A 27805-nucleotide genomic window follows, 5' to 3' on the forward strand; every position below is an offset into this window, starting at 1 on the left:
AGTCAAGTCTTGTCCCGGGTTTCGTCTTCTAGAGCAAACAGCGGCACATCCCGGCGTGTTTGCAAGCAAAGGGCAAGTGAAAATTTGGAGGCAGCCAAGGCGAAGCTGGCAGTGGTACACCAAGGAAGCTTGCTTTAGCCACCTCAACACATTCCAACAAAGTCACATAGCTGGCTCCATATTGCTATCCGGCAAGACAGTGAGTGCGGACGGTCGGTGGCGCGTGCACCTCGTCGCGCACGGGCGTCCTAACGGTAACGCAAAAGCATCGGCCATGATAATGAGTGCGTGTAACGTCCAGTCACCATCACGCCCAGCACAAAAGAAAATCCGCCAAAAGCAGGTAGCTAGCGGCGGCAATGGAAGAAGCATGGGATCGAATCGGACAGCCGGTGTCCGGTTCCGGTGCATGCACACCAATTATCAAGGACACGAAGGCGACGAGCTTAACCAACCAAACCATCGCTTAGTGGTGCTTAGGACGGCAGGACCGATGAACCACGGTTGCTCCATTGAGCTACTCCTACTACGACTAGTCGATACTGCTACCACAGTGGCGATCCCCTTGCATTGGCGCGCGATTGTACCGGGGGAGCGCTGCTACCTGCTACGAGGCAGACACGACACGAGGCCACGGTTATTCCTGCGGTGCTGTGATAATGAAGAGGGAGAGGGGCCTGGCACCGTGACTGTACCGCGCCTATTGATTCTACCCGTCCCGTGCTTTATGTCCTACTACGGCAATATCAAGTGAAGGGCCGTATGATTACCTGCGGCCTTTCGGGGGTTGCAACGGTGATTTATCTCACTCAGTGCTTTGACCCGAATACAGTTCTGTGGGGGTACCCAGAACAGAAAGCCAGAGCCAGATAGCTGGACCAGCACAGCTGTTCTTCGAGCAGCCAGTTGGTGCTCATCAAAAAGAAAAAAAATGTCTGTTGTCAACAAAGAAGTGAATGATCCACCCATTCATCACCGCGATATTTGCCACATGGTCAAGTGACTCTATTTGATGCAGAAACAGAAACAAGAAATTCCCTCTGCTCAAGTGCTCAGCCACCTCACCTCACATGCATTGTGTGTGAGCTTGTGACATTCTGTGGAAGCAAGTTGCAACCACAAGAAAGAGTCTCAGCACCCAAACCGGGTCCCTCCGCCAGACTCCCTGCGATTCTGCCAGTAGAGAGCCGCCATTTTCGAGATTCAGATGGGGCAGGCAGACCACGGAGAGAGAGATATTTCTAAACCCGCTACCAACAAATCCACCCTGGATCGCGTGGCGACGCCGAAGGCCGTATACGGTTTCTGGCTCCATGCTCCAGCGACCGTGAACAACAGAACAAGCACGTGAAAAGACATGGCGGGTACGGGAGGAAATGCAGCTGAGCCATCGCCGTCGCGATGCCTACGGACTACGGTACGGGAAGCCACGCGGTGGAGCGCCGTGCATCGCACGGGCAATATATGCCGACGGCTCGCCGGAGCTGTCGGCGCTTGCTTGCTTTAAAGGCGCGATTCAAAGCACGCCAACGCACAGGCAGGCACGGCTTTGTGCTTGCCAGTGTGCAGTGTCAATGGATGAGGCTGCGTTTAATTAAATACTTTGATGGCATCCAGTTGTGTAGCTCTGTTGGCACGGAACTGAACTAACGCCTTGTTTAGTTGGACTCCAAAGTCTAAAAAGTTGCTACAGTACCTGTCACATCGAATGTTTGCGGCCCATGCATAGAGCATTAAATGTAGACGAAAAGAAAAACTAATTGCACAGTTTGGTGGGAAATTGTGAGACGAACGTTTTAAGCCTAATTAATCAATGTTTGGACACTATTTGCCAAATAAAAACGAAGGTGCTACAATAGCCCCAAATTCCAAATTTCACGAACTAAACAAGGGCTAAACTGATGTCCACCAAAATGTATGCCCTACGGTCAGAACGGAACGGCCTGAACATGCCCACAACGCGACACCTATAAAAAAACTGAAGTTCAGCGAAGAATGTATATATCACTGGGGTATCGGGGGCCACTACACACAAATGAGATGATCTGTTAAACTTAAACTGATGACCTGGTCTGGTACTGGTAGGGCTCAGGACAAGCATGGCGCTGCCAAGTTAAGACAAACTATGGGCGTGTTTATTTCCCTGAATAAAGGTGGCCGGAACATGCCAGCCGGGCCTGGGTAGAGGGAGGCAGCTCCAAGAGTTGCAACTAGACTTGTTTGTTTGCCTAGATGCAGTAGGGGCCGGCTGAGGGCGAGCGGGTGTTTGTTTGCCTGGCTCAATGTATATGGTTACCCTGCACAAGGAATCAGGTATCTTTACCACCTCATCTTCTTCTTCCTCACCTCATAGGCATTTCATCGAGCACCTTGCTGGCGCCACCTCTTCTTCTTCCTCGCTCCCTGCTGCTGCTACCGCGTGCCCCTGTGTTCCTCCTCCTCACGCTTGGGATGGAGGGCGAGCCCAGCACGGCGAGGAGCTCGGCCGGGGACATGCCGTAGGCACACTCCACGTCCGCGAACTCCCGCACAGCACTGCCAGCCCGGACTCGCTAACCTTCTCGGCAACCAGCACCGCCGGTAAGGGCGCAGGCGACAGGACCGCGCACCGGACGCGGAGCCGCGTGCCGTTGCGCTCCGCGAGCGTGGTGAGCGAGGACGGCACGGCCGCGGTGGCCAGGCGGGCTCGCGCGCGCCCACGCGAGGCTCGTGCTCGCCTGCGGGCTGGGGAAGAGCGCGCGTGAGGCCGCCATGGTTCGCGCTTGAGGAAGAAGGGTGCCCCACCGAACCCGCCTCCACCTTTGCCGAGCCATAACCGAGACATGGCGCCGCCATGCGCCGTCGCGGGCACGGCCGCCGTCGCCGCCAGATCTGCCTGCGTGCGTGGCCGAGAGGCCTCAGGTCATCATCGGCTAGGGCCAGCGCCCCCGCAGCTTGCGCGGCTCCCCTGGGCGCTCGAACACCGCCACCGCCGCTCCATGGTCGTCGCCGACGAGTCACCTTCTCATGCGGCTGGGTGAGCGCTCATCTCCCACGGGAAGAAGGGAGGTGACGGGAAGGAAGGCAATCGCACACACTGCGCCCGCTCGAGCCGAGCCCGGGAGGAACGAAAACCCCTGGGGCCTGGTTGAGGCCTGCTTTAATGGCCGTGCGGGCCGGGCTGGAAAGGAGGTCCAGGCAAACCCAAACATTCTTGGTTGCAGCCCACGGGCGCTGTGGCCCGGCTGGACCAGGCAAACAAACGCGCCCTATGTGCGCTTCCATTGGATTATATACATTATGACATGCAAAAGAGGGTTAATGATGAAAAAAGGAACCGGGACCGGATTGAAAGAGATAAAGCCATTCCTTTCCGCTTTTAACAAAACAGAAATCAATCACCAAAAGTGTTTGATTCTGCACTTAGGGCGTCTCCAACAGCTAGCTATTCTGATGTGGACAGGGAAAAATAGGAGAGAGTAGTCACTACTCACTAGCGATGAACAAATAGCTGATCTATTTCACGTAGTTAAGAATCTGAGAGAGGAACATGTAGGTTCAATAGTACATAGAAAAATAAGAATGTATAAAATAGTCTTTTCTTTTGTCTCTCGTCTCCACGTAAGCAGCTACGTAGCTACCACCATTGCAGACGCCCTTACATAGCAATCATTCACTGCCATAACACAATGATCCCTTGTTCTCTTTTGTATTAAATAAGCTGGACTATGAAGGTGTACAAGTGAGCAAGTTGCAACTTCCAATAAGAATTATGCAGCAATTTGGCTAATTAATTTAGAAGTTATTTTGGTTATAGAGTTTTAAAATAAAGGGCTCTCCATTTTTTAAAATGCCTCATCGAGGGGATGATAACAGAAGTTTTCTAATATCTCCAAGTTTGCAGTTTCATGATATGGAAAAACTGAGTGGAGTGATGTAATACTTTATTAATTGAGTCTCAGGTGGCTGAACTCATACTTGACATATAGGTGTCACTGAGACTACAGACTAGTATAAAGACATTCTTTAAGATCTCTAGTTCCGGTAAGGAAGTAAGGCTACCATTACAGAAATATATGACCTGAAATTTGAAAGACGGGGTCTAGTTAGAAAAACCAGACGTGGAAGAGATTCGATGATAAAATTATAGTTTCAGAAAGTTAATGATTATCCTATTTTGCATTCAGCTTTTCTTCTTACAACACAATCTACTGTGAAGTGCCCCATCATACAGGAACAGCACATTTTCTTCCCCTCGGGTACCAAGTACTGCACATCCTTGTCTTAACAAGGTGTTGCCAGCAGCACATTTTGTCTCTGTCAAACTACCCGCTACCAAAACACAAAGCATTTGCCATTTCAATCCAATATGAGACTAGATGAAATCAGGGTGCACCTCATCTTCCACCACTACATCAGTAGTGGCCTCAGTAGAGGCATATTCGTCATGTTCAGTCCAGCGCAGCCCAGGGGTATCAGACCCTTTCCTCTCACCAAAAAGGCTCGTGTCCAAATACCTGCTCCATTTCGATCTTTGCACTGCACAGAAAAAGAGTATGATCTCTTTCAGGTCTTACAATCCTCCCTCGAAATAAGTTTTTTTTATCAAAGAAATAAGAAGTGTTCTAATTCGAAATTACCAAGTGTCTGATTTGTCATTAGGGTTTGCATGTTACCTTCAGCAGTAGTAGTTGCACAGCGGGGACTTGATCCTTGCTTAATTTGTTGCCGCTTATTATATAAAGTGGGATGTGTTGACAGCTTGGTTCTCTTTCCTACTACATCTGATTGGGCTTTGAGAGGCCGAACTTTAGGTCTTTTTTGAGGCAGTTCAGTTATCACCCTCAATTCCTTCACCTGATTCTATATTTCGACGGGGAAACAGTTGGACGATGCATCACAATTTTAGCCATCACATGTTCAAAACTTGATAATAAATGAATTACAAAGGCAACCAGCTTATAACAATCAAATATGCAACCTCATTTGAATATGTAAAGCACAAATTAGAAATAAATGTTTCATAATGGCAGATGTGATTAATTTCTATCGAACAATTAGATGTGGGAATGAGGTTACTGTCTTAGAAACTTGGACTACTGTCTGGCTTCCTGGACAATGATGAGTTGATGACCTAGCCATACAAACATGGACACTTGATTTAATGACGACAAAAGGATGTAAGGTAAGACAGAAGGTCCCTACACCTAGAAGTGCCATCTTCATGATAATGATAACAGTAGTTTATATGGCTTGCTCCAATAATTCAAGACATATAAGACAGCAAAACCTTACTCACTAACGATACAAGTATGCTGTTTCACAGAAAAAAAGACACAAGTATGTTGTTTCAGCTTAGTGAGACCTCAGTTCAGCCTTTGAACCACGACTGTATAATACAAGTTTGCAACTGGCTCTACAAAGCCACAGCCACATTATCTTACCAAATAAACATGTAACTGAAATGGTTTTTAGAGTTTTAGGGACAATAACCCCACAAACTCAATTGCACTGCAGTGGACCAAATAACCACAGTAGTTGCACAAGATCAATAAACCAATAGAACATCCACTCTCAATCCCATAAAAAAACATTTGTCAACACAACACACAGAATCTGAAATGTGAATTGCAGCGTTACATCGAACACATGTCGTATGTCGAGCATACCTCCATCTGAAGCATCGGCGCCCAGGCCACCACGACCATTACCCGGCTCCCCCAAATCGTCCAGATACTCGGACCACTCCGTCTGCCTCTTCTCGATGGGGAGCACATCTCCCTGCTCCTCAACCACCGCCGGGTCCCATCCCACGTCGGGATCGGCCAACGGCGCGAACTCCCGGCGGCCGCGGGCAAGGTTGGCGTCCTGGACTAAGCGGCGGAGATCGGCAGCGCGGTAGCCCCGGGCGTGGACGTGGAGCACGGACTGGCGCTGGTTGCACACCACGCAGACCCACTTGTTGTTGCTCTTCTTCTGCTGCTTCACCTGAGACCAAAGCGAATCCGAGAAACGGAACCGGATCAGTTGGAATGGGGTTTTGCGCAGTTCGGCTGCGGCAGCGGCGCAAGTTGCGCACCTGCATGGTGGCGCACTGCACGCACTGGAGGGCGAGGAAGAGTCTCGTCTCCATGGCGATGGCGGGTTCTCAGAGTGGAGAGGAGATGGCGAGCCAAGAGCCCGAGAGATTTGAATTTGGAGGCGGCGGATTAGAGAATTCGTGCGGTTTACGATCGAATGGGGAGAGGAAAACTGCATTATCGGGCTGGACTTTTGGAATTCTTTTGTTTCATTTTTTGCAAAACTAGACCGCCTACAATTTTCCGTTAGGATTTATCTGGACCGTCCATTTTTCATCGTAACGATCCTGCCCGGGAACCAGGAAGGAAGAAAGGTCCTTGAACTCGAAAGCTCGAGGCCCAGACGCCTGCTCCTGCCACGCCTGCGACGCGGCCACGCCCACGCCCACGTCCTTCCATGGCGACCGCTCTCCCCTCCTCCGCCTCCGCTTCCGCCACCGCCGCTTCTTGCCTTCTCCATCTCTCCCGGCGCGGCCTCCCTGGAGCATCTCCAGTGCTCTCCCCGCCTCGCACTGCCACTTTCCGCTGGCGCGGTGGCTGTAACGTGGCCTGTCCATGCTCTCCCGGCCCACCGCCCGCGGTTCCCGCGGGGCCAAGGGGCGACGACGTTGCTGGCCATGCCACGTCTCCAGTTGCAACCGTACGAATCGTCGCCGTGGTTGGAGAAGGTAGCATCAGCCCGATTAAGGATACGCCCTGGGAAGAGGTCATGCGCCATATGGTACGCTCCCTCTCTGAATCCATCAGTCCAACGTCGTACTGTGTCATTGTGTGTGTTAATTTGGAATAGCCGGATATTTGAATTTGTTCTGCTCATGCTAGGATTTTAATATCTGCTAGACTGATGATACTTACAGTTTTGTTCGTCCAACTAGTAGTATCTGTGATTATCTGTAAACAAACAGATTTTTCCTTTTCAGCATTGCTGATGTAGTAACAATTTCTATAATCTTTGCATCGATTGGTAGTCTTATTTTCTCAATTATACGATTTGGTCAACCTACCGGATCACACTCTCGTATGTGCACTGCATTTCTTACCTGTGTTTATTGATGTTTTGATGAAGTTATTTTGTGCTTCACGTTTTCATTCTGTATTTTACATGCTTATACCAATATAATACACTTTGAGAAATAAGTGTTCTGAAGAGGAAATGAATCGGTTTAATGTTCACTTTTTAATACCTATAATTTGATTATATCAGTTTCCTTCCTTCAACATGCATTTATTGGTTTGTTTCCTTTAGGCAGATAGGCTGAAGTGGGTCGATGAAGGATTTGAAATGCTTGTCTTCACAGACAACTTGATTGATCATGATAATCTTAGGAAAGAGTTACTGTCACAATGTGATATGCTACTCAATGTTGCAATAACAAACCAGGATGCTGTTCAATGGCTTATAAACAACAGCAAACACATTTCTAATGTAATTTGCTTTCAGTCATCTCCATCTTTAGTAAACAAGCTAGGTGGCACATATGTTCAATACACTGGAGAGCAGGACATGTTTGGAAAGCTAGCAAATATTGGGAAACCAAGTGGTGTAAAGGAATCAGCTGAAGTTTTGAAGACCATATCTAATGCTTGGGAAAGACACAATTCAGATGACATTAGATTTTGCTTGCTTGTTGTCATAAATGCATACATAAGGCCAGTTTCTATGCTGAAAAATCTAAGGGCAAAAGGTCTTTCTACCCTAAGTTGTATGATAAAGAACTGTGGTCCTCAGATACTTAATTGTCTGTTTGACCCTAACTGTAGGAAGGCCCTTCAGTGTTTGAATTCCTGTTCCCCGACTGATCAAGTCTGCAACTATCGCTGTATTGTATCATATGAAAGTCCGTATCTGGAGGCCTTTTCTCTCTGTGTTTTGCAGAAGAACAATTGCCTTGACCTCAATGCTGAGATACCCAGTAAACCGAATGTAATGCCACTAACCATGTTCAGAGAACAAAAACTAAGCCATGAAATCGCAGAAGATCTATTTGTTGGTTGGTTGGACAGCATGGAATGGAGTTGGCGAGTGGCAGCTGGACAAAATCCAGCATATGATCAGTTCCCATGTCAGTATCAGTTATTCTACAGAGGGAAAGCCAAAGGTTCATTTTGGTATGAGCCGGTTTTTCAGGTCAAAACCCTGGAAGGAGAGCTGGTTTGGAGGCGCAGGAGGTATCGTGTGAGAAGGGCTAGCACTCCTGGTACATTTTACTTCAGTGTGTTGGATAATGGTGTCATTTCCAAAGAATTTTGGACAATTGTTGACGTTGCGGAGGATTTCAGCTGGGGTCTATTCCATTATCATGGTGCTGCACAGGCTGCTGGGCTATCATACACTGGAGCAGTGCTTGTTACTCCAGATGGGTCTTATCCTGATGTGGAAGACCCAAGATTGGCCTCTGCTTTAGAGAAGTGTGCTATAAAGAAATGGGAGCTCTATACAGTTGATAACTGTTCCTGCATGGGTGCGCCACTGGGAACTCCTGAGGGTTCAAAGCTGCATCATCAGATTTCTCCAGGAAAAGAAACTAGTATTTTGCAGAGAAGATGATAATTTGTAATGTGTTCAAGTGACTCCCAAATGATTATGTCGTACATACAAAGATGTACTGACAAGTGGACATGTATTGCTGAAGAGAGCTCATCTGTAACCTGCAGGTATATTTTCTTCTTTCTAATACACATGTAACCTAATGGCTATCTTTTGTGGCTGCCATCAGGGTTTTCGGTGATTAAGAAATAAGATTTTGAATACAAGATCATCACCTGTACAGTATACACTAGTGTCTAAGTTATCAATTACAATGTCTGCTTTTCTTCAGGACTTTTATATTTACAGCAACAGATCACACTGGTTACAACCTGCACTGGTGAGCAGATGTCTTCAATTCTTCATCACCTGTGTAGAGCTGCAATACTCTTTGCAAGATCAAAACTGATTTCCTACCATGTTGTGCCAGTATTAAATCTCTCGTAACATAACTCAGGAGTTCTGATTTTTTCTTGCATTAAATTACCTTGGTATTTACTGTCTACTCCATCCGTTCCAAATTATAAGATGTTTTGGCTTTTCAAGATACGTAGCATTTGCTATGCACATAGATATACACTATGTCTAGATACATAGTAAAATCAATGTATCTAGAAAAGCCAAAACGTTAAATAATTTGGGACGGATTTAGTAGTAATCTTTGATTGAGTACTTGTATTAGAAATTACTTCTGATGTAGTGATGTATTCATCATCATTGATGAGACCAAGAGTTGACTGCTCGTTGTACATTTGGAATAAAGATGAAAATGGCGTCTTGTAGTTGATTCAGCATTTTATACGCACTAGTTCATTTTTAGCATCTTCGGTGTTCCCATCAGTACCTGTTGAAGCATCTTGTAATGTTCAGACAGCTCAGTTCGCTATCAGAGCGAAGGAGACACATTGGTCAAGCAGGAGGTGTATCTGGGCAGACAAGTTAGACTAAGCAACTGACCAACCTCACGTTGTGTCGGTGTTTTTGGACCATTGATGAGTAAATTTGTATTTTACCCGTGTGACTCGGATGGTGTGCTCGGAGGACACAAGGGTTTATACTGGTTCAGACGGAACGTGCCTACGTCTAGTTTCGTTGCTGCTTGTGTTACCGGCACTTGTTTGCAGTAGGGGTTACAAACAGGCGAGAGAGGGAAAAGATCCTAAGTCTCTGGTGGAAAGAGTGAACAGGTGCTGAGAGCTCGATTGCCGCTCAGCCGTGTGCCCGTGTCGTGCTCTTGTGTTCCGATTCGTTTGGGCCCCTTTCATGGGGCGCCCTGCTTCCTCTTTTATAGGCGAAGATAAAGCGCGGGTTACAACGGGAAAAGGAGAAGAACGAGAGAGAGAAGAAGGCTTCTAGGATTGCCGGGTCCTTCTCTTTCATGCGGGTCCTACCGATCCTGTAGATGTCAACAGAGACGGCTCCACGTCGCGGCCCTGTTCGGCACTGGCGCCATGCGCAGGCGTCATCTGCCGGTCATGGCGTTCCACTCCGTCCCGGTGGACGTCGTGGTGAACTGACGCGCCTGGCAGCGTCTGTACGAGGATTAGGCAGAAGAGTACGGGCACGCGCCAACACTGTTCTTGATGTGAATCGCCAGGTATGGCCCATCATGGCCACGTGTTACATTGAGGCGTGTCAGCCTCTTTTCTAGTGTCAGAGTTTTGACCCAGGCCCATACGCTTGGACCTGGAGTGGTTGGTGGCGGTATGGGTCCCCGTCGGACGAGATGGAACCCGCATCCTTGGGGTCGGGCGAGACAGAGCATGCACCCGAGGGTCGGGCGAGACGGAGCATGCACCCGAGGGTCGGGCAAGACAGAGCCTGCGTCCTCGGGGTCGGGCGAGACGGAGCCCGCACCCGAGGGGTTGGGCGAGACGGAACCCGCACCCGAGGGGTTGGACGAGACAGAACCCGCACCTGAGGGGTAGGCGCGAGACGGAACCCATGACCTTGGGTGAGACAAAGCCCGCACCCGAGGGGTTGAACGAGACGAAACCCACACCTAAGGGGTCGGGCGAGACGGAGCCGCACCCGAGGGTCGGACGAGACGGAGCCCGCACCCGAGGGTCGGGTGAGACGGAACCCGCGACCTTGAGCGAGACAGAGCCCGCAGCCTTAGGGTCGCTCGAGACCTTTTAATACGTCTCGAACCATGCGGGGGAGTCAATATGGGCGCTAACCTTACTTGCTTTGGGTATCCCTAATAACGATATCCGACACGTTGATTTGCTTTATTGAGTTATTCCACTGATATACATGTTTCAGATTTGATGAATCTCCTTGTGTTAACCCAAGTTTCTACAACCTACAGATTTGGCTACTGCTGATGTTGATTTGTTATCATAGAAAAACACTATGTCTTCAGTTAAAAAGTACCGCTGAACTAGTGCTTAAAAACATGACGTCGTTCTTGTTTTTACCTGATTGCTCTGAGCAGCCTGTCCCTGCTTTCCTGATACCATGTGGAAAATCATCTCATGTTGTGTACGGTTTCTGCTGCTGCACAGGATTCCCCATGACCCCATGTGATGTTGCAGTTTGAGTCAAATATACGTGATTCAGTGGATAATGCAAAGTTCCTCTTTTTGAACGGGATCATATGACTACTTTGACTTGGCTACGACTTCGACCACTTTTGTGGCTATAAATTCCATCCAGATCAGACCCTGCAATCCGCACTTGAAAGGCAGGGGATACCGAGACAATTGAAGCCGAGAAGCGAGAAAGAATGGCGGGGCTCTACGAGAAGCCGTCGGAGACGTACGCCAAGAAGCGTCCGCAGTACCCCAAGGAGTGGTTCTCCATGCTGGCCGGCCTACACCGCAGGGCACCAGCGCGCCTGGGACGCCGGGTGCGGCACCGGCCAGGCCGCCATCAGCGTAAGCTTTCCATCGAATGTTCAGTAGCTGCTACACCGTTCGATCTGATTCATTCTGAAACGAACATCTGGGGGGAAAAAAACTCAGATGGCGGAGCACTACGAGAGCGTGGTGGCGACGGACGTGAGCGAGGGCCAGCTCCGGCACGCCATCGCGCACCCCAAGGTGCGGTACCTCCACACCCCGGAGCACCTCTCGGAGGACGAGCTGGTGTCCCTGGTCGGCGGTGAGGGCTCGCTGGACCTGATCGTGGTGGCCACCTCCATCCACTGGTTCGACATCCCGCTCTTCTACGCCGTGGTGAACCGCGCCCTGAGGAAGCCCGGCGGCGTGGTCGCCGTGTGGGGCTACAACTACGAGATCCACCCGTTCGAGGACGCGCTGCACGGCCAGCTCTACCAGGCGCTGCGGCCGTACCAGGACCCGCGGGCGGGGCTGGCCATGGAGCGGTACCGGGCCCTGCCGTTCCCGTTCGAGCCCATCGGGGTGGGCGCCGAGGGCGCGCCCGCCGACGTGGACATCGAGGTGGAGATGACGCTGGAGGACCTGGTCGGGTTCCTGAACACCGGCTCTGTCGTGACCACGGCGAGGGCCAAGGGCGCGGACCTGGAGGCGGTCACGCGGGACGCGCTGAAGCGTGTGGAGGAGGAGTGGGGCGGCGCGCCCACCGTGCCCAGGAAGCTCGTGTTCAAGGCGTTCATGCTCGCCGGGAGGCCCAAGTAATGAAGCGATCGTGCCGAAGTGCCGAGCCGCTGATTGGTGGTTGCTGATCAGTTCTTTTCGTTTGCTCGTGGTCAGGAATAAGTGCTGCTTGTCAGTCAGCAGTGAGACTGAGATCAGACTACGTCATCATATAGCCAGCCACTGGAGTATGTCTGGCGGTCCAATATTTTCTCCTTGTGCCGAATAAGTCCGAGCAGATGCTACGGGCTAATTACGTTTTTTAGATAATATAATACGGGCTGATTACTTGTGGAATTATCCACCCGTTTGTTCAGTTTGGACTTTGGAATGAATCCACTGCGCTATTATCTGAACTTCTATGTGGAAACTCGACACAAGAAACAAGGGCTATTTTTCCTGCCGTTTGATAAGCAAATTCTTGGTCTCTGGTAGATTTGGAATCAAATTCAGGAGAGGGACCTGAAGCTGTCTTTATCTCTGTCCTCGGATAACCAGCTAGTAATAGTAGCAGACAGATGAGCATGAGCCACACGCCGACACGCTCTCGCAATAAGTTGACTGTGCTTTCGCAGTCACCGTGCAGGCATTACAAAAAAAAGTTTTTTTTTTTTTGGAAATAGGGAAAAAGTGATAACTCGAGAGCTGGAATGCTCGACGGGCTCGCTGCTCTCATCGCACTTTGCCTTCACGCTCCCTTTACGGGCCATGACTGGGCTCACATTCATACCAAAACTCGATTCTCCATCCTTGGATTTTGGATCTCTCTAGCCAGGTCGGGCTCCGAGTGTGTGAGGAGATGCCGATTGCATGGTCAGCACGAACAACAAAGCTAATGTCTTATTACTGACTTGATGTTGGTGTGGACAAGTTAGCGGGTACCGGCTCCCTCTCTCCATCACACACGTCGCAAAAGTAGTCCAAATGTGTTAGAGCCTGTCCGGATCTGTCTGGATCCACTAATGTTAAGTTAGCAATTAAAATTAGCAGAGGAAGATCCAAACAGGCCAGCTTGCTAACTATTAGCAAGCAGAGGTGCTAACAATTGGTTTATTAGTTGTTGAAGATATGCAAATAGTTCATATACACCTTCGACCAACTATCCATCCTCCTATTTAAGTTAGCAATTAAAATTAGCAGACAGCCGGCTTGCTAACTATTAGCAAGCAAAGGTGCTAACAATTAGTTTATTAGTTGTTGAAGATACGCAAATAGTTCATATACACCTTCAACCAACTATACATCCTTCTATTAGTAGGTGAAACCAAACTAGGCCTACTAATTAGTTAACTAACCATTAAGTAGCTTTTGAACTATTAGTATCAGTGGATCAAAGAGGCCCTTACACCCGAAGCAACCAAAATGGGACAAGTGACATATAGCAAAAGCGCTTGTAACTAGAGCCAAGAGGTCATTAGTGGTGACCAATAGGTAATGTGCTCCTCTTCAGCAGTGGTTTGGCCCGAGAGAAACATGCAAATACCACATGTGGCAGTCCACAACCACTTATAGCAAGTGTAATAAAAAAGATATTTACCTGTATGATCTTAAAAATGCATCTTCCTTTAATGATCTTTTTTCATAAACTTACATATAAGGTCCCAAAACGAAAATCCCTTACCTACATGGCCTTCAGTCAGTTTTAGGCACTTAACTGTGTTAAGTCGTCATTTTACCCCTAGCGAAAAAAATAAAGTGTATGTTTTATTTTGTCTATTATAAATTTGGATTTGTGCAATTTTTTATGTATTTGATAAGAGCATCATCATGTTAGATTGATCTCCACTGGCTCAGTCCAACGACCGAGTTGGACCCTGACTTGCGCCCTGATCGAGGACGCCCAGCCGCACACATGGCTGGTGGGTCCCCGTCGCACAGCGCTATAAAGAGAAGGTGGGGGCCGGGTGAAAGGGTACGAGATGGCGACTAGAGGGAGGTGAATAGTCTTTTCTAAAACTTAATCGCGTCGGCTAACCGAAACAAGTGCGAAATTATAACTATCAGGTCTAGCCAAGACTACACCCCTCCATCTATATTCACTAGCACCTTTCAAAGATACTAATTAAGCAACAAAGGTGCCGGGCTAGCTAGAACTCTCCTAACCAATTCTAGAAGCAAGGTCACACAAACCTATGCCACTAGTACTTTAAGCGACAAGGGAGCTCCTACACATGCTAGTAAGCTAAAGCACAAAGCCACCTAAGCTCACTAGCAATGCTCAATAACAAGGCAACCAATGCTAAATTAGAGAGCGCAATTACTTAGCTACACAAACTAAGCAATATGACTAACAAGGTTACACAAACCAAATTAGCCACGCAAGGGAGCTACTTCTATGCTACACAAGCAAGAAGGTAACTAGCAAGCTACACAAGCTAACTAATTACAAAAGCAACACCACAAGCTCAATGTATATGAAAGTAATCGCAAGCTTGTGTAACGGGGATGCAAACCAACGGGAAGAACAAGGTTGACACGATGATTTTTCTCCCGAGGTTCACGTGTTTGCCAACACGCTAGTCCCCGTTGTGTCGACCGCTCACTTGGTGGTTTACGGCTAATTGGCATCACCCGCCAAGCCCGCACGTCGGGCGCCGCAAGAACCTACCCCGAAAGTGAGGGTAGCTCAATGACACGCTTTACTAAAGTTGCTCTTCGCAGGCTCCCGCGGGGCGAGCACAATGCCCCTCACAAAGCTCTTCTCCGGAGCACCGCACAAGCTTCTTGCGGGCTTCGACGGAGACCACCACCAAGCCGTCTAGGAGGTGGCAACCTCTAAGAGTAACAAGCACCACCGGCTTGCAACTCGATCACCTAGTGCCACTCGATGCAACCTCATGATGCAATCGCACTAGAATCGCTCACTCACACAATCAGGATGATTACTATCAAGTATGTGTGAGATGGAGGGCTCCCAAGCACTACCACATAAGCCACCAAGGGCTCTAGTGTGCTCAGCTCTTCTCAGCTCTTGGCCAAAGGCCGACCACAGTCTTCTATTTATAACCCTACGAACAAATAGAGCCGTTACCCCTTCACTGGGCATTTTTCGGGTCGACCGGACGCATGCACCGGACGCTGCACCGGACGCACCGATCGCGAATACCGGATGTGTTCGGTCGCTATACCGGACGTGTCCGGTAGCTGTCTGACCGCCACATGTCCTACCGTTGCCTCCAACGGCTCTCTGACAAGACGACCGGACGCTCAGCACGAAACGACCAGACGCACAGTACCGAAACGACCGGACGCTCAGCCGCTGCATCCGATCGAGTCTAGTAAGCCTCCAGGGCCGACCGGACGCATCGGTTAGAAACTGACCGGACGCTGAGCCTCAGCGTCCGGTCGAGTACAGTAAGCACCCACGGACGACCAGACGCGTCCGGTCACACCGGACCGGACGCTGCCAGCGTCCGATCAACAGATCTATCGAACACCGTCTTTGCTGATTCACACCGGACGCGTCCGGTGTGGCGCACTGTGCAGTTCAGTCCTAAGCCACATACCGGACGCGTCCGGTCACTCTGTGACCAGCGCGACTAACTCGTTTTCACCTCTAACTTCTTCACCCTTGCTCAAATGTGCCAACCACCAAGTGTATCACCTTGTGCACATGCGTTAGCATATTTTCACAAACATTTTCAAGGGTGTTAGCCACTCAACTTGCCACGCCACTCGATCCTAGCGATGATGCAAAGTTAGATCACTCGAGTGGCACTAGATGACCGATATGCAAACAAGTTTGCCCCTCTTGATAGTATGGCCATCTATCCTAAACCCGGTCATAAACTTCTCTACACACCTATGACCAGGTGAAATGAAATGCCCTAGGTTATACCTTTGCCTTGTGCATTCCATTCCATCTCCTCCAATGTCGATGCAACACATGCACCAACACGATCAACAATGATATGATCCACTTCATATCATCATGTGATCATATTGGTTCATCGATCTTGACTTCACTTGCTTTTCACCGTTGCCTTTGTCCATCGGCGCCAAGTCTTGCTCAAGCTTCACCGCCACGCGGTCCATCACTCCAAAGCCTCCGACTTGCCCTTCACGCTTGCAACCGGTCCATCAAGCCAAGTCTTGTCTTGATCTTCTCCACCTTGATCACATGACTCAATGTCATGTCTCATGTGCAATGAGCTCCTTCATCATCACATGTGTGAGCTTTGCAACATCTCCAAGCCATTTTCACCTTCATGGCATATGTTGCTCACACACATGTACCTGTGGACTAATTACCTGTGTATCTCACATAAACACAATTAGTCCACCTAGGTTGTCACTCAATTACCAAAACCATACAAGGACCTTTCAATCTCCCCCTTTTTGGTAATTGATGACAACTCTACAAAGATATGGAAATTAAGCTCTTTTGGATTCATGTTGCTTGCCCAAGCAATTTTACCATGTGAAAATGATTTTGGACAAGTACCACAAACCCGAGATGGTAGTATTAGCTCCCCCTACATATGTGCTAGAATGTTTGATTTGAAGCTCGCACATATGCATAGATTAAAATTGTGGGAGAGTAATTACTACAAAATGATGCTAAGGTGTATAGAATAAACATTTGAAGCGTGTACCAATCGGAGTTGCATCTTTAAGTTCATCCTTAGCACCATGGTTAGCTAGATATAACTTGGAAATAAAGACACTAGATACCTTGTGAGATCATCATTAAAAGCAAGGTACTAGCATTACTTGAAAAACATACCAAGTGTCTAGCTATCATCCTATGCATGCTAGTTATCAAATCATCAAACAAATTCTACAACTAGCATACACCACACAAGCATGCATATTGAATTTAAAAACTTATGCAATGCAAGCAAGCACATGAATATGCACATATCAAATGCAATCAATCAAAGTTCATGAGCTTGCTCCCCCTACTTGTGTGCTTCTCTTGTCCAAGAATTTTGATCCATCTCTTTTCTTCAATGTTGCTCCCTCTTTGTTCCATGTCCATGTCCAACCTCTACTTCTTTGAGCTTTTATATCTTATCTCTCTCTCTTGTACAATCTCAATCTCAAAGCTTTCATATCTTTGTACAATCTCTCCCCCTTTATCATCAATTTCCATAAAAGGTGTGCTTCTCATTGATGCAAAGGTATACGTTTGGGGTAGATGGTTGAGGCTTGAATCTTGCATTTTTTATAGGACATCACTTGTTTGTTGGAATGACACCACTTGTAGATACCACATTGTAACTTGTACCCCTTGTATCTTGTGTAGGGCTTCTTGAGATACCACACATAGGATCTTTGATCTTGATATCAATTTGTGGGACACCTCCCATATGATAGCATGGGTCATCCATTTGATACACTTGAGCTCTTGTAGTTGAGGGATGCATTCTTCATTTGATGATCACTTAAAGTTGAGGATCACTTGTGGAACCATTGTCTTGCATGATTGATACTATGTATAGATACGATACCACTTGTATGAAGTGAATACCATTTGAAAGAATCTTCTAGTATGGAACCACTTGTTGGATTTTTCAATATAAACCATTTCTTGAACATTTTCTATCTTCATGAGTACCACTTATAGGATATCACTTGTGAGTTGATCTATGACATTATTTGTAGATTCTTGAAAAAAAAACTTGAGTCTAGATACCATTTGAAACAATAAACTAGATATCCATTTGCATTGTTGTCTTGTGCTTGTACTCTTATCACTATCATGAGCTTCTATGATTGACTTGAACTAAATTGATTTGCCTAAGCTTCTAAGTCCGGTTTGAACCAATGACAAGCTTCTTCACACCTCTTGCAAGGGTTATCTTGCCAATGTTGTACTTGTCACTTGTTAGCAATCCAAATTGAGTCAAGTACTTGGGTTCACTAGCTCATGAACAAATTCATGTACTAACCACTAGATCAAGTAATCATTCAAACAATAGTGGTAGGCTATGAATTTAAGCATTTCATTTGTTATGCATGATCCTATGAAGCATGTACTATATGCACTAACCGCATACTAGTAAGGGATGAAATGATCATGCACATTACAATGATACCTTTGCTATGTTGGAGTAGAGGATAGTCACATAGATTCCAATTCATTACTCCAATAGCAATGTGAAGTCCAATTATAAGCTTGGTGAAGACCAATAGATATCATGTTGAATTTCATTCTTCACCCATATGAAATGAATACCACTTATGATCAAGTGCACTTTCTTGTTGTGGTTGGCTTGCTTTATCTTTTGATCTTTGCTTGCATGAGAGCATCAAATTGAGAATACCACTTGAAATATCATAATTAGCTCTCTTTTGGGTGTTGCTTGCTTTTCTTGATCAACCCTTTTGATTGCTTCAACTAAGCATCTCAAATGTTCCTCGGATCACCACTTCCATGTTAGCCTTCCAAGTACCACACTTGGTTCACCTACACATAGACGGCAACACGCTACACTAGGGAGAAGTGACCTCTCTCCAAGAATCATTCTTGATACTCACTTGAAATGACTTGATAGATTGATCCAAGTGATGGACTTAACTTGGTGAGTAACCTTGATTCCTTCTTTAAGTCCTTTTCTTTCTTCTTGTTTAAGTCCTTTTCTTTCTACCAAATGATTTCCAATAGTCACTAGAACTTAAACTTCAACTTCATCTTGAGTTTGATCTTGATCTTTCAATTTGAGTACCAAATGTGTGCAAAGTACACTCCACAATCAAATAGCCTTGTACTCATATCTTGTCATGCTTCAAGATCATCTCAAAACCAAACTTAGGTACCTCAAACACTTGTAAACATGTTTCCAACTTGAGGACCTTTCAATCAAAGTGACTCTAGATCAATCCAACATTTGTCACTTTTCTGACAGATTTTGTACCCTTCAAGAAATAAGCATATCTCCCAAAGTACAAATCCAAATACCACGAAATTTGGTGGAGATGTTCTTTACTAAGTTATCTAGCAGCTGTAAAAATTTGAGCTTCATTTGACTTCTAGATTGCTGCCTATATATCAATTCTTCCACCACTGCTACATGCTGAAAACTGCTGCACTATAGCTGACAAGATCCACTCCAAAACCGAAGCATTTCTTATCCAATTTCTCATGAAAATTGTACAGCATCTTATACCATAAGTCTAGAGCATGTACACCAATTTTTATGCCAATCCAATAGGTTTTGATTACTCAAACATGGCTAAGATCACAGCTAGCTCAGATTCTTAATTATAGGACAGATTTCAACAATTGAGCTATACTTCATCAAATATGAATCAAACTTGAAACTAACTTGTTTGAATACTTCCATAAGACATATATCCATTCAAACCACTTACTAAAAGTCATCTCATGAATTTATCCAACACAAATCAATCCAAACTTGATTACTAAGCAATTATCCATTCAATCAACTTATAGCAAGCAACTTTGCATATTTATCCAATTCAATCAACTCATATGCACCCAAATAAAATGATCAACAAGAGATATACCTTGGTTAGCTCATGATCATCCAACTAGCAAGCTTCAACTCAATTATTTGCAAGTCATCAAATATATCCAATGAATCACCACAACTTGAATATGACACTTGTATGTTGTAGCACTTGGACTTCACTCAATTTTCTCTTGGCATTGGGTTCGGATGTGCACTAAGCTTCATAACTTGATTCAACATATGATGAACAATGTGAGATCAATTGAATCAAGTCTCCAATGTCGATGGTACCTACAATCAATCATCCACTCTTTGATGGTACCCAAACAAGTTTGGGTCCTCTCAAGTTAGGAGCAACATACTTAGGCATAGCCTTAGTATGAATAGCGGGATGTTTTGCAATTGCAACCAATGAGATACCATTGTCATCCTTTCTAAGCATATTATTATCAACAATTGAAATAGGCTTAGAAATATCACCTAGGGGACATGAATGTGCCATGTGTCCCCTTTCCCGACACGAGTAGCATTTTCTCTTTGCTTGAGCCTTCTCTTCTTTGCTCATGTGGTGCTTCTCATTGCCTTGCCTCTCATGGATTGCTTGAGCCTTCTTCTCAAGCTTGGTAGGACACTTAGAGGCAAAGTGTCCCATACTTCCACACTTGAAGCACTTGATGTGAGCATAATCTTTCTTCTCATCTTCATTCTTGCTCATCATCTTGGCATCTTGAGCTTGCATTGGATGCCTTGCCTTTCCACCCCTTCTTGTTTTCTTCTTCTTTATCATCAAGTCACCACCATCTTCATGATTGATCTTGATTTGCTCTTGGGGTGTCTTTTCTTGCTCAACTTGTGGCTTTGGTTGAGGCTTCACTTGTTGCTTCACCAATTGCTTGGTTGGGCACATTGAGGTAAGATGACCCCAAGTGCGGCACTTGAAGCACTTCACATGCCTTAGCCTCTCTTCTTCTTTCTTCAACTTGAGCTTTTCTTCATTGGGGCAACCATTTGCAAGATGTCCCACTTCATGGCACTTGAAGCACATGAAATGAGAGAGCTTCTCTTGTTCTTGCTTCTTCATTTCTCTTTCATATCTTCTCTTGCCCCATCTTTTGCCCTTGATCTTGCTCTTGTTGAAACCAATGCCACTTATGTCATTGCGGCTTTCTTGATGATTGACTTTGCTAGTCTTGAAGCCGACTCCACTCTTATCACCAAAGTTTCTTTGAGTCTTCAACATATGCTCAAAGGTGACTTGAGAGTTGTAGCACCTCTCTAACTTGTTGCTCAATTTCTTCACTTGTTCATTTAGCTCATTGTTCTCCTTCAAAAGGTTAGTCTCACAAGACATAGAAGTAGAACAAGCATCTATATGTGAAGAGCATGACATATCTAATAAATCATCACAAGAGGTGGATACATGCTTCTTGCCTACATCACAAGGGTTAGCAACAATTTGTGATTTATCATTTGATCCATGTGATGAGCTCTCAATATTTTTAAGTTTCTTTATAAACACTTTAATGAGAGAAGCATGTTGTTCTAATAATTCATCATGAGATGCAAGTAGTGTCTCATGATTCAATTTTAGCTCATCATGTGAAGATTTATAAGCATCAAGTAATTTCTTATGTTCTTCACAAGAGTTCTTTAAAAATGAGTTTTCATTTTCTAATTTCAATGTTTTAGCTTTCTCATTTTCTAAAGACATGGTCATACTAGCAAGTCTACTAACAAGCTCATCATATGAATCAACATGATCAACCACATTATCATTTGTTACCTTGGTGTCACCTTGTGACATGAAGCAATGTGGTGATGTAGTTGGAGAGCTTGTAGTAGCATCTTCATCATGGCTTGAGCATGAACCATCATTACCATCAAGTGTGCATGGGGTAGCATCATCACTTGCAACACTTGTGGCATCATCATCAACCTTGTAAAGTGAACTTGTAGTTGATCGATCATCATCATCATCACTTGACCATGAGGTGGAGCAATCTTCCACAATCACCAAATTGTGGTTATGCTCAACACACTCATGCATCTCCTTCTTGGGCTCATCCTCCTTGAATTTGCCATCATCCCATGTGGAGGAATCATCGAAGGTTTCCTTGATGGACTCCCATATCTCACGAGCGGTTCCCTTGATGTTTACTTGTTTCATCAAATCAAAGCTTAAAGCCTCCATTAGAAAACAACAAGCATGTGCATCAAATTCATAGAGAACTCTTTGAGCTTTGGTGAGATTTCTATGGTCCAAGACATGGGTGAGACCACTTGTGACAACCCACCAAAATTTAGGTCCCTTTGCACTGAAAATGATCAAGCATGTGATTTTTCCAAAGTGCAAAGTTTGTGCCATAAAAAATGTGTGCCTCACAAACATCTAGACCATTAGACGCCATCCTCTCGGGTCGGTGAAGACCACAAATGAGAGACCGAGCTCCTGATACCAATTGAAAGGGTCGAGATGGAGACTAGAGGGGGGTGAATAGTCTTTTCTAAAACTTAATTACGTTGGCTAACCAAAACAAGTGCAGGAATTATAACTATCGATCTAGCCAAGACTACACCCCTCCATCTATATTCACTAGCACCTTTCAAAGATACTAATTAAGCAACAAAGGTGCCGGGCTAGCTAGAACTCTCCTAACCAATTCTAGAAGCAAGGTCACACAAACCTATGCCACTAGTACTTTAAGCGACAAGGGAGCTCCTACACATGCTAGTAAGCTAAAGCACAAAGCCACCTAAGCTCACTAGCAATGCTCAATAACTAAGGCAACCAATGCTAAATTAGAGAGCGCAATTACTTAGCTACACAAACTAAGCAATGTGACTAACAAGGTTACACAAACCAAATTAGCCACGCAAGGGAGCTACTTCTATGCTACACAAGCAAGAAGGTAACTAGCAAGCTACACAAGCTAACTAATTACAAAAGCAACAACACAAGCTCAATGTATATGAAAGTAATCGCAAGCTTGTGTAATGGAGATGCAAACCAACAGGAAGAACAAGGTTGATACGATGATTTTTCTCCCGAGGTTCAATGTGTTTGCCAACACGCTAGTCCCCGTTGTGTCGACCGCTCACTTGGTGGTTCGGCGGCTAATTGGCATCACCCACCAAGCCCGCACGTCGGGCGCCGCAAGAACCTACCCCTGGAAGTGAGGGTAGCTCAATGACACGCTTTACTAAAGTTGCTCTTCATGGCTCCCGCAGGGCGAGCACAATGCCCCTCACAAAGCTCTTCTCCGGAGCACCAGCACAAGCTTCTTGTGGGCTTCGACGGAGACCACCACCAAGCCGTCTAGGAGGTGGCAACCTCCAAGAGTAACAAGCACCACCTGGCTTGCAACTTGATCACCTAGTGCCACTCGATGCAACCTCACGACTGCAATCACACTAGAATCGCTCACTCACATAATCGGATGATCACTATCAAGTATGTGTGAGATGGAGGGCTCCCAAGCACTACCACACAAGCCACCTAGGCTCTAGTGTGCTTAGCTCTTCTCAGCTCTCGGCCAAAGGCTGATCACTGGCTTCTATTTATAACCCCACGAACAAATAGAGCTGTTACCCCTTCACTAGGGTGTTTTTCGGGTCGACCGGACGCTAGCACCAGGCGCTGCACCGGATGCACCGATCGCGAATACCGGACGTGTTCGGTCGCTATACCGAAACATGTCCAGTAGCTGTCTAACCAGCCACGTGTCCTACCATTGCCTCCAATGGCTCTCTAACAAGACGACCGGACTGCTCAGCACGAAACGACCGGACACATAGTACCAAAATGACTGGACGCTCAACCGTTGCGTCCGATCGAGTCCAGTAAGCCTCTAGGGCCAACCGAACGCATCTGTTAGAAACTGACCGGATGCTGAGCCTCAGCATCCGGTCGAGTATAGTAAGCACCCACGGATGACCGGACGCGTCCGGTCACACCGGACCGGACGCTGCCAGCGTCCGATCAATAGACCTACCGAACACCGTCTTTGCTGATTCACACCAGACGCGTCCGGTGTGGCGACCGGACGCGTTCGGTCGCACTGTGCAGTTCAGTCCTGAGCCACATACTGGACATGTCCGGTCTCCATACCGGACGCGTTCAGTCACTTTGTGACCAGCGCAACTAACTCATTTTTACCTCTAACTTCTTCACTCTTGCTCAAATGTGCCAACCACCAAGTGTATCACCTTGTGCACATGTGTTAGTATATTTTCACAAACATTTTCAAGGGTGTTAGCCACTCAACTTGCCATGCCACTCAATCCTAGCGACGATGCAAAGTTAGATCACTCGAGTGGCACTAGATGATTGATATGCAAACAAGTTTGCCCCTTCTTGATAGTACGACCATCTATCCTAAACCTGATCATAAACTTCTCTACACACCTATGACCAGGTGAAATGAAATGCCCTAGGTTATACCTTTGCCTTATGCATTCCATTCCTATCTCCTCCAATGTCGATTCAACACATGCACCTAAAACGATTCAACAATGATATGATCCACTTAATATCATTATGTGATCATATTGGTTCATCGATCTTGACTTCACTTGCTTTTCACCTGTTGCCTTCGTCTATCGGCGCCAAGTCTTGCTCAAGCTTCACCGCCACGCGGTCCATCACTCCAAAGCCTTCGACTTGCCCTTCACGCTTGCAACCGGTCCATCAAGCCAAGTCTTGTCTTGATCTTCTCCACCTTGATCACATGACTCAATGTCATGTCTCATGTGCAATGAGCCCTTCATCATCACATGTGTGAGCTTTGCAACATCTCTAAGCCATTTTCACCTTCATGGCATATGTTGCTCACACACATGTACCTATAGACTAATTACCTGTGTATCTCACATAAACACAATTAGTCCACCTAGGTTGTCACTCAATTACCAAAACCACACAAGGACCTTTCACCGGGGGCTCAAGGTAAGAGGTTCACCATCGCACAAAGAATCCCACCGACAAACCCTAATCCAATCTAGAGGGTGCGCTGATAGCGACGAGAAGCGTCACCGTATTCGCCATCGCTGGCACACCGCCACCACTGGATCGTCATCACTAGCCTTCACCATTGGGACACCACTATCATCAGACACTGTCACCATGGCCACCTCCCCCACCAAGCCCGGTGGTCTACCTCTCTACACCCTCTCTCTCCCTTTAGTTCTCTTTCTAGGATGATCTACTTGTTTATTCCGAATGTAAGAGAAATCACCCACTGATCTACACCTAGTTGATCCTTGTTTTCTAACAATGGTATCGAAGCTAGGTTAGCGTGTAGATCTAGTTTGGGGAAGAAAATAGAAGGAGGTGATTCAAATTTTGACTTCAGCTGAAACCCTAACCCTAGAGGATAAGGATGGGACGAGGAGGAACTTAGCTGGCCTTCTCCATCGCCGTCGCCACTGCCGCCGTCTGTTGATGGCGTGCGGGAAGACTGGCCGAGCCATAGGCTCGCCGACACTCTGACGCTCCATGTGCAGGCGCCTAGGGCATCGTCGCTAGACCGCTCGATGGCGGTGCGCTCCACTTAGAGCGAGCGCGCGCACCATCGAGGGGACCGGCGTCGCCATCTTTCTTCGGCCGCCATGGGCAGCCGCCGCTGTTGCGGCACTAAGAGAGAAGGGGGAGGAAGAGAGAGATGACCTAGCATTTTGGGGGAGGCCACCCGGCTGCGGCTTTGATCCGTTGAAACCCCCGAGGAACCGTCCAATGAGATGGATGGCCAGGGACGGCTGGGTCGGCTTTTGGCCCAGGTGGGGAAGGAGTTTCTTGGCCCTAGCCTAGGTTGTGGCCTGGGCATGGGGGAGCGCGGCGCGCGCGGCTGGGCCGTGGGCCATTTTCGCTACTGGGCCAAATGCACAATAGCCTTTGAGTTTAAGTTTTATATTTTAGAAGCACCTTCTGATTTATTTGATGAATTTTAGTCAAAGTATGAGTTTAAATCTTTGATAAAATTTGCACAACCGTGTTAGATTTTTCCAGAGAGTAGATGAGGACCATGAAATGCTTTTGAAGTAGAATAAATTCATTTAATGTTTCCGCTGCTATAATTATGTTAATCCTCTAATTAAATTGGAACCAACGGAAAAAATTTAATTGGAGGAGTAGTCATATTTGTTTAAGTCAAATTATGATATTGTTAATTTTTTGACCAATGTTGATGATAACAATATTATAAGTTTATTTATGAGTTCCGTGCATTAGTTCTATTTATGTAGAGTTAATGTAGAAGCACATTGTATGTTTTAATTTTGACCAACGTTAAATTAAGGCATACAATTATTATGTTAAAAGTTTCTCATTTTCTCGGATTTTGTTTTCAGGATACAACCCAATGATGTTTATCTCGTCCATTCCGCCTCTCAATAGAAGCAACTATAACATATGACAAGAGAAGCTTGAGATAGCACTTGCATTGTCCGATAATGATCTAGCGCTAACCTCTCCCTGTCCCACTAAGCCTAAGGACCCGGGGAGGGCAGAAAATGAGACTGATGCAACTTTTGCTACTTGGGAGCGTGACCATGCAACAGTAAGAATGAAGTACGACCTTGATCATGCGAAGTGGGATAGTTCAAACCGTAAGTGTTTGATGGTGATTAAGGGCTCCATTGAAGGTCCAATAAGGGGATCAATCCCTAGAATGTACCACCGTCACTAAGTATCTCAAGAAGGTGGAGAGTCAGTTTACTGGCTCTTCAAAGGCTTATGCAAGCACTCTTAAGCATAACATGAGAAGCCTACCATCAAAATTTCACGTCAATTGGAGCAATATAACAGTAGATATGAATTTCTCCCTAAAAAGCATAGGCAAACATCTAGAGCAAGATTTTTCCACTAACACATACAAGATTATACATCCACTGCATATATCTAGTCATGAGGATTCTAGAAAATCTTCATTTTCTATTTTATGATGTTTCTATGATTTACTATGATTTTTCGAAGCTTCAGCTAGATTATGGGAAAAGAAAAAGAGAAACCATAAAAGACAGACGATTTACGCTAAGGCCCTTGAGTTTTTCACAAATCAATCCATAGTCTAGCAGTACTATTCATGTGAGTCACAAGATTTACATTGAGAACCCTAGAAAAGCCTCTATTTGGAGCATGAGTCCTTCTCCTTCCTTTCTTTGTACCGAGAGCAGGGGACGGACGGGAAAACGACCGGTTGGGTCGGCTGGTGGGCTCACGGCGGCGGGATGCAGCACCTCAGCATGGCCAAGCCCGCGCGCACTCTTGGGAGGCAACAGCTTCACCAGAGGCCACCTACGGCGCCCTAGCCACAAGTACCGGTGGCATGCAGTAGCGGCGGCTGCTACTGGCCGTGCTACGGCGGCCAGAGAAGCGGTGCGCCAGACACAGGAGGAAGAGAGGGAGATGTAGGAGCAACTGGTTGAGCCAGAGGAGGGTGCGTGAAGAAGAGGGAGCGGACCAATGGCGGACCCAGGATTCAGTCACGACTAGGGCCAAATTTCAAAGGCAAAATACCAATCGCTACACCATAGTCCATATGACTATATATATATGTGTTATACTGGTCGAGAGCAACATGATGCTAAAGTTCTAGTCCTCTTCATCTTCTAAACAAATTAAGAAATCTATAAAATTATATTCTAATTGGAATCAAAAGTTCAAACTCTACATAGAAATGACAAAATTGAAATTGTAAACCTAGAAGTTAGAATCAAAATCAGCAGAGAATTGAAATAAAGAGAAGAAACCCCTTCACTCTTCCTATTCCAGAGTTCCTGCTCTGCCAGCACAAGGCTTCGGCAGACAAGTGACGGCGTAGTGAAATTGGAAACTGGAAACTTGGAATCAAAATCGGTTTCATGTCTAAATCTAATGAGAGAAGCTTGCTCAGTTGCTCTGCTCGCATGCAAGGAACGAGCCAGGTAGCCAGCAGCATCACAGCGGGCAGTGGGCGAGCAGCCAGCACCACCATAGAGCGCAGAGTGGAGGGGGTGAGGCCATGGAATTAGAGCGCGGAGAGGAGGGCTAGAGGGGGTGATGGGCGACGGGCGATGGCGGCAGGCGGTGTAGCGTGGGCGATGGGCGGCGGTGGCAGTCACGAGTCTCGTGAAGCGAGCAAGCTACGGAGCGAGAAGGCAAGCCCCGAGCGGCTCTAGTGCTCTGTTGCCTGGCCTGCTTGTGTTAGGCTGCTTGATGGGCCAAAAACTGAAGACCTGCTCTCTTGTTACATGGGCTATGACTAG

The 27805-nt window shown here is 46.5% G+C and overlaps 1 protein-coding gene and 2 pseudogenes across 2 annotated transcripts; 2 read left to right on the forward strand and 1 right to left on the reverse strand.

Moving 5' to 3' along the window:
- Positions 1-1910: 1910 nt before the first annotated feature.
- On the forward strand, positions 1911-10354 carry LOC136450342 (violaxanthin de-epoxidase, chloroplastic-like). Of its 2 annotated transcripts, XR_010758314.1 has the most exons (4): positions 1911-2313; positions 6362-6780; positions 7306-8714; positions 8879-10354. XR_010758314.1 is itself a non-coding variant. In XM_066450737.1 (2 exons), the coding sequence occupies exons 1-2, from the start codon at positions 6457-6459 to the stop codon at positions 8605-8607; spliced, it is 1626 nt and encodes a 541-aa protein (XP_066306834.1). In that variant the 5' UTR covers positions 6449-6456; the 3' UTR covers positions 8608-10354. The 2 variants fall into 2 exon arrangements, 1 of the variants encoding a protein (XP_066306834.1); XM_066450737.1 differs by lacking the exon at positions 1911-2313 and having other exon boundaries at positions 6449-6780; positions 7306-10354.
- On the reverse strand, positions 4111-6194 carry LOC136450344 (uncharacterized; annotated as a pseudogene).
- A 530-nt stretch (positions 10355-10884) lies between the features above and the next one.
- LOC136450343 (uncharacterized) lies at positions 10885-12502 on the forward strand (annotated as a pseudogene).
- The last annotated feature ends 15303 nt before the right edge of the window (positions 12503-27805 follow it).

Source organism: Miscanthus floridulus, chromosome 5 (assembly GCF_019320115.1).
Source record: "Miscanthus floridulus cultivar M001 chromosome 5, ASM1932011v1, whole genome shotgun sequence".
Lineage (NCBI taxonomy): Eukaryota > Viridiplantae > Streptophyta > Magnoliopsida > Poales > Poaceae > Miscanthus > Miscanthus floridulus.

What these genes read in the sequence shown, in the direction of transcription:
- LOC136450342 (XM_066450737.1), top strand. Translation starts at nt 6,457, where the DNA reads ATGGCGACCGCTCTCCCCTCCTCCGCCTCCGCTTCCGCCACCGCCGCT. An exon ending in AAGAGGTCATGCGCCATATG is followed by an intron (nt 6,781 to 7,305) that starts GTACGCTCCCTC and finishes TGTTTCCTTTAG; the next exon opens with GCAGATAGGCTGAAGTGGGT.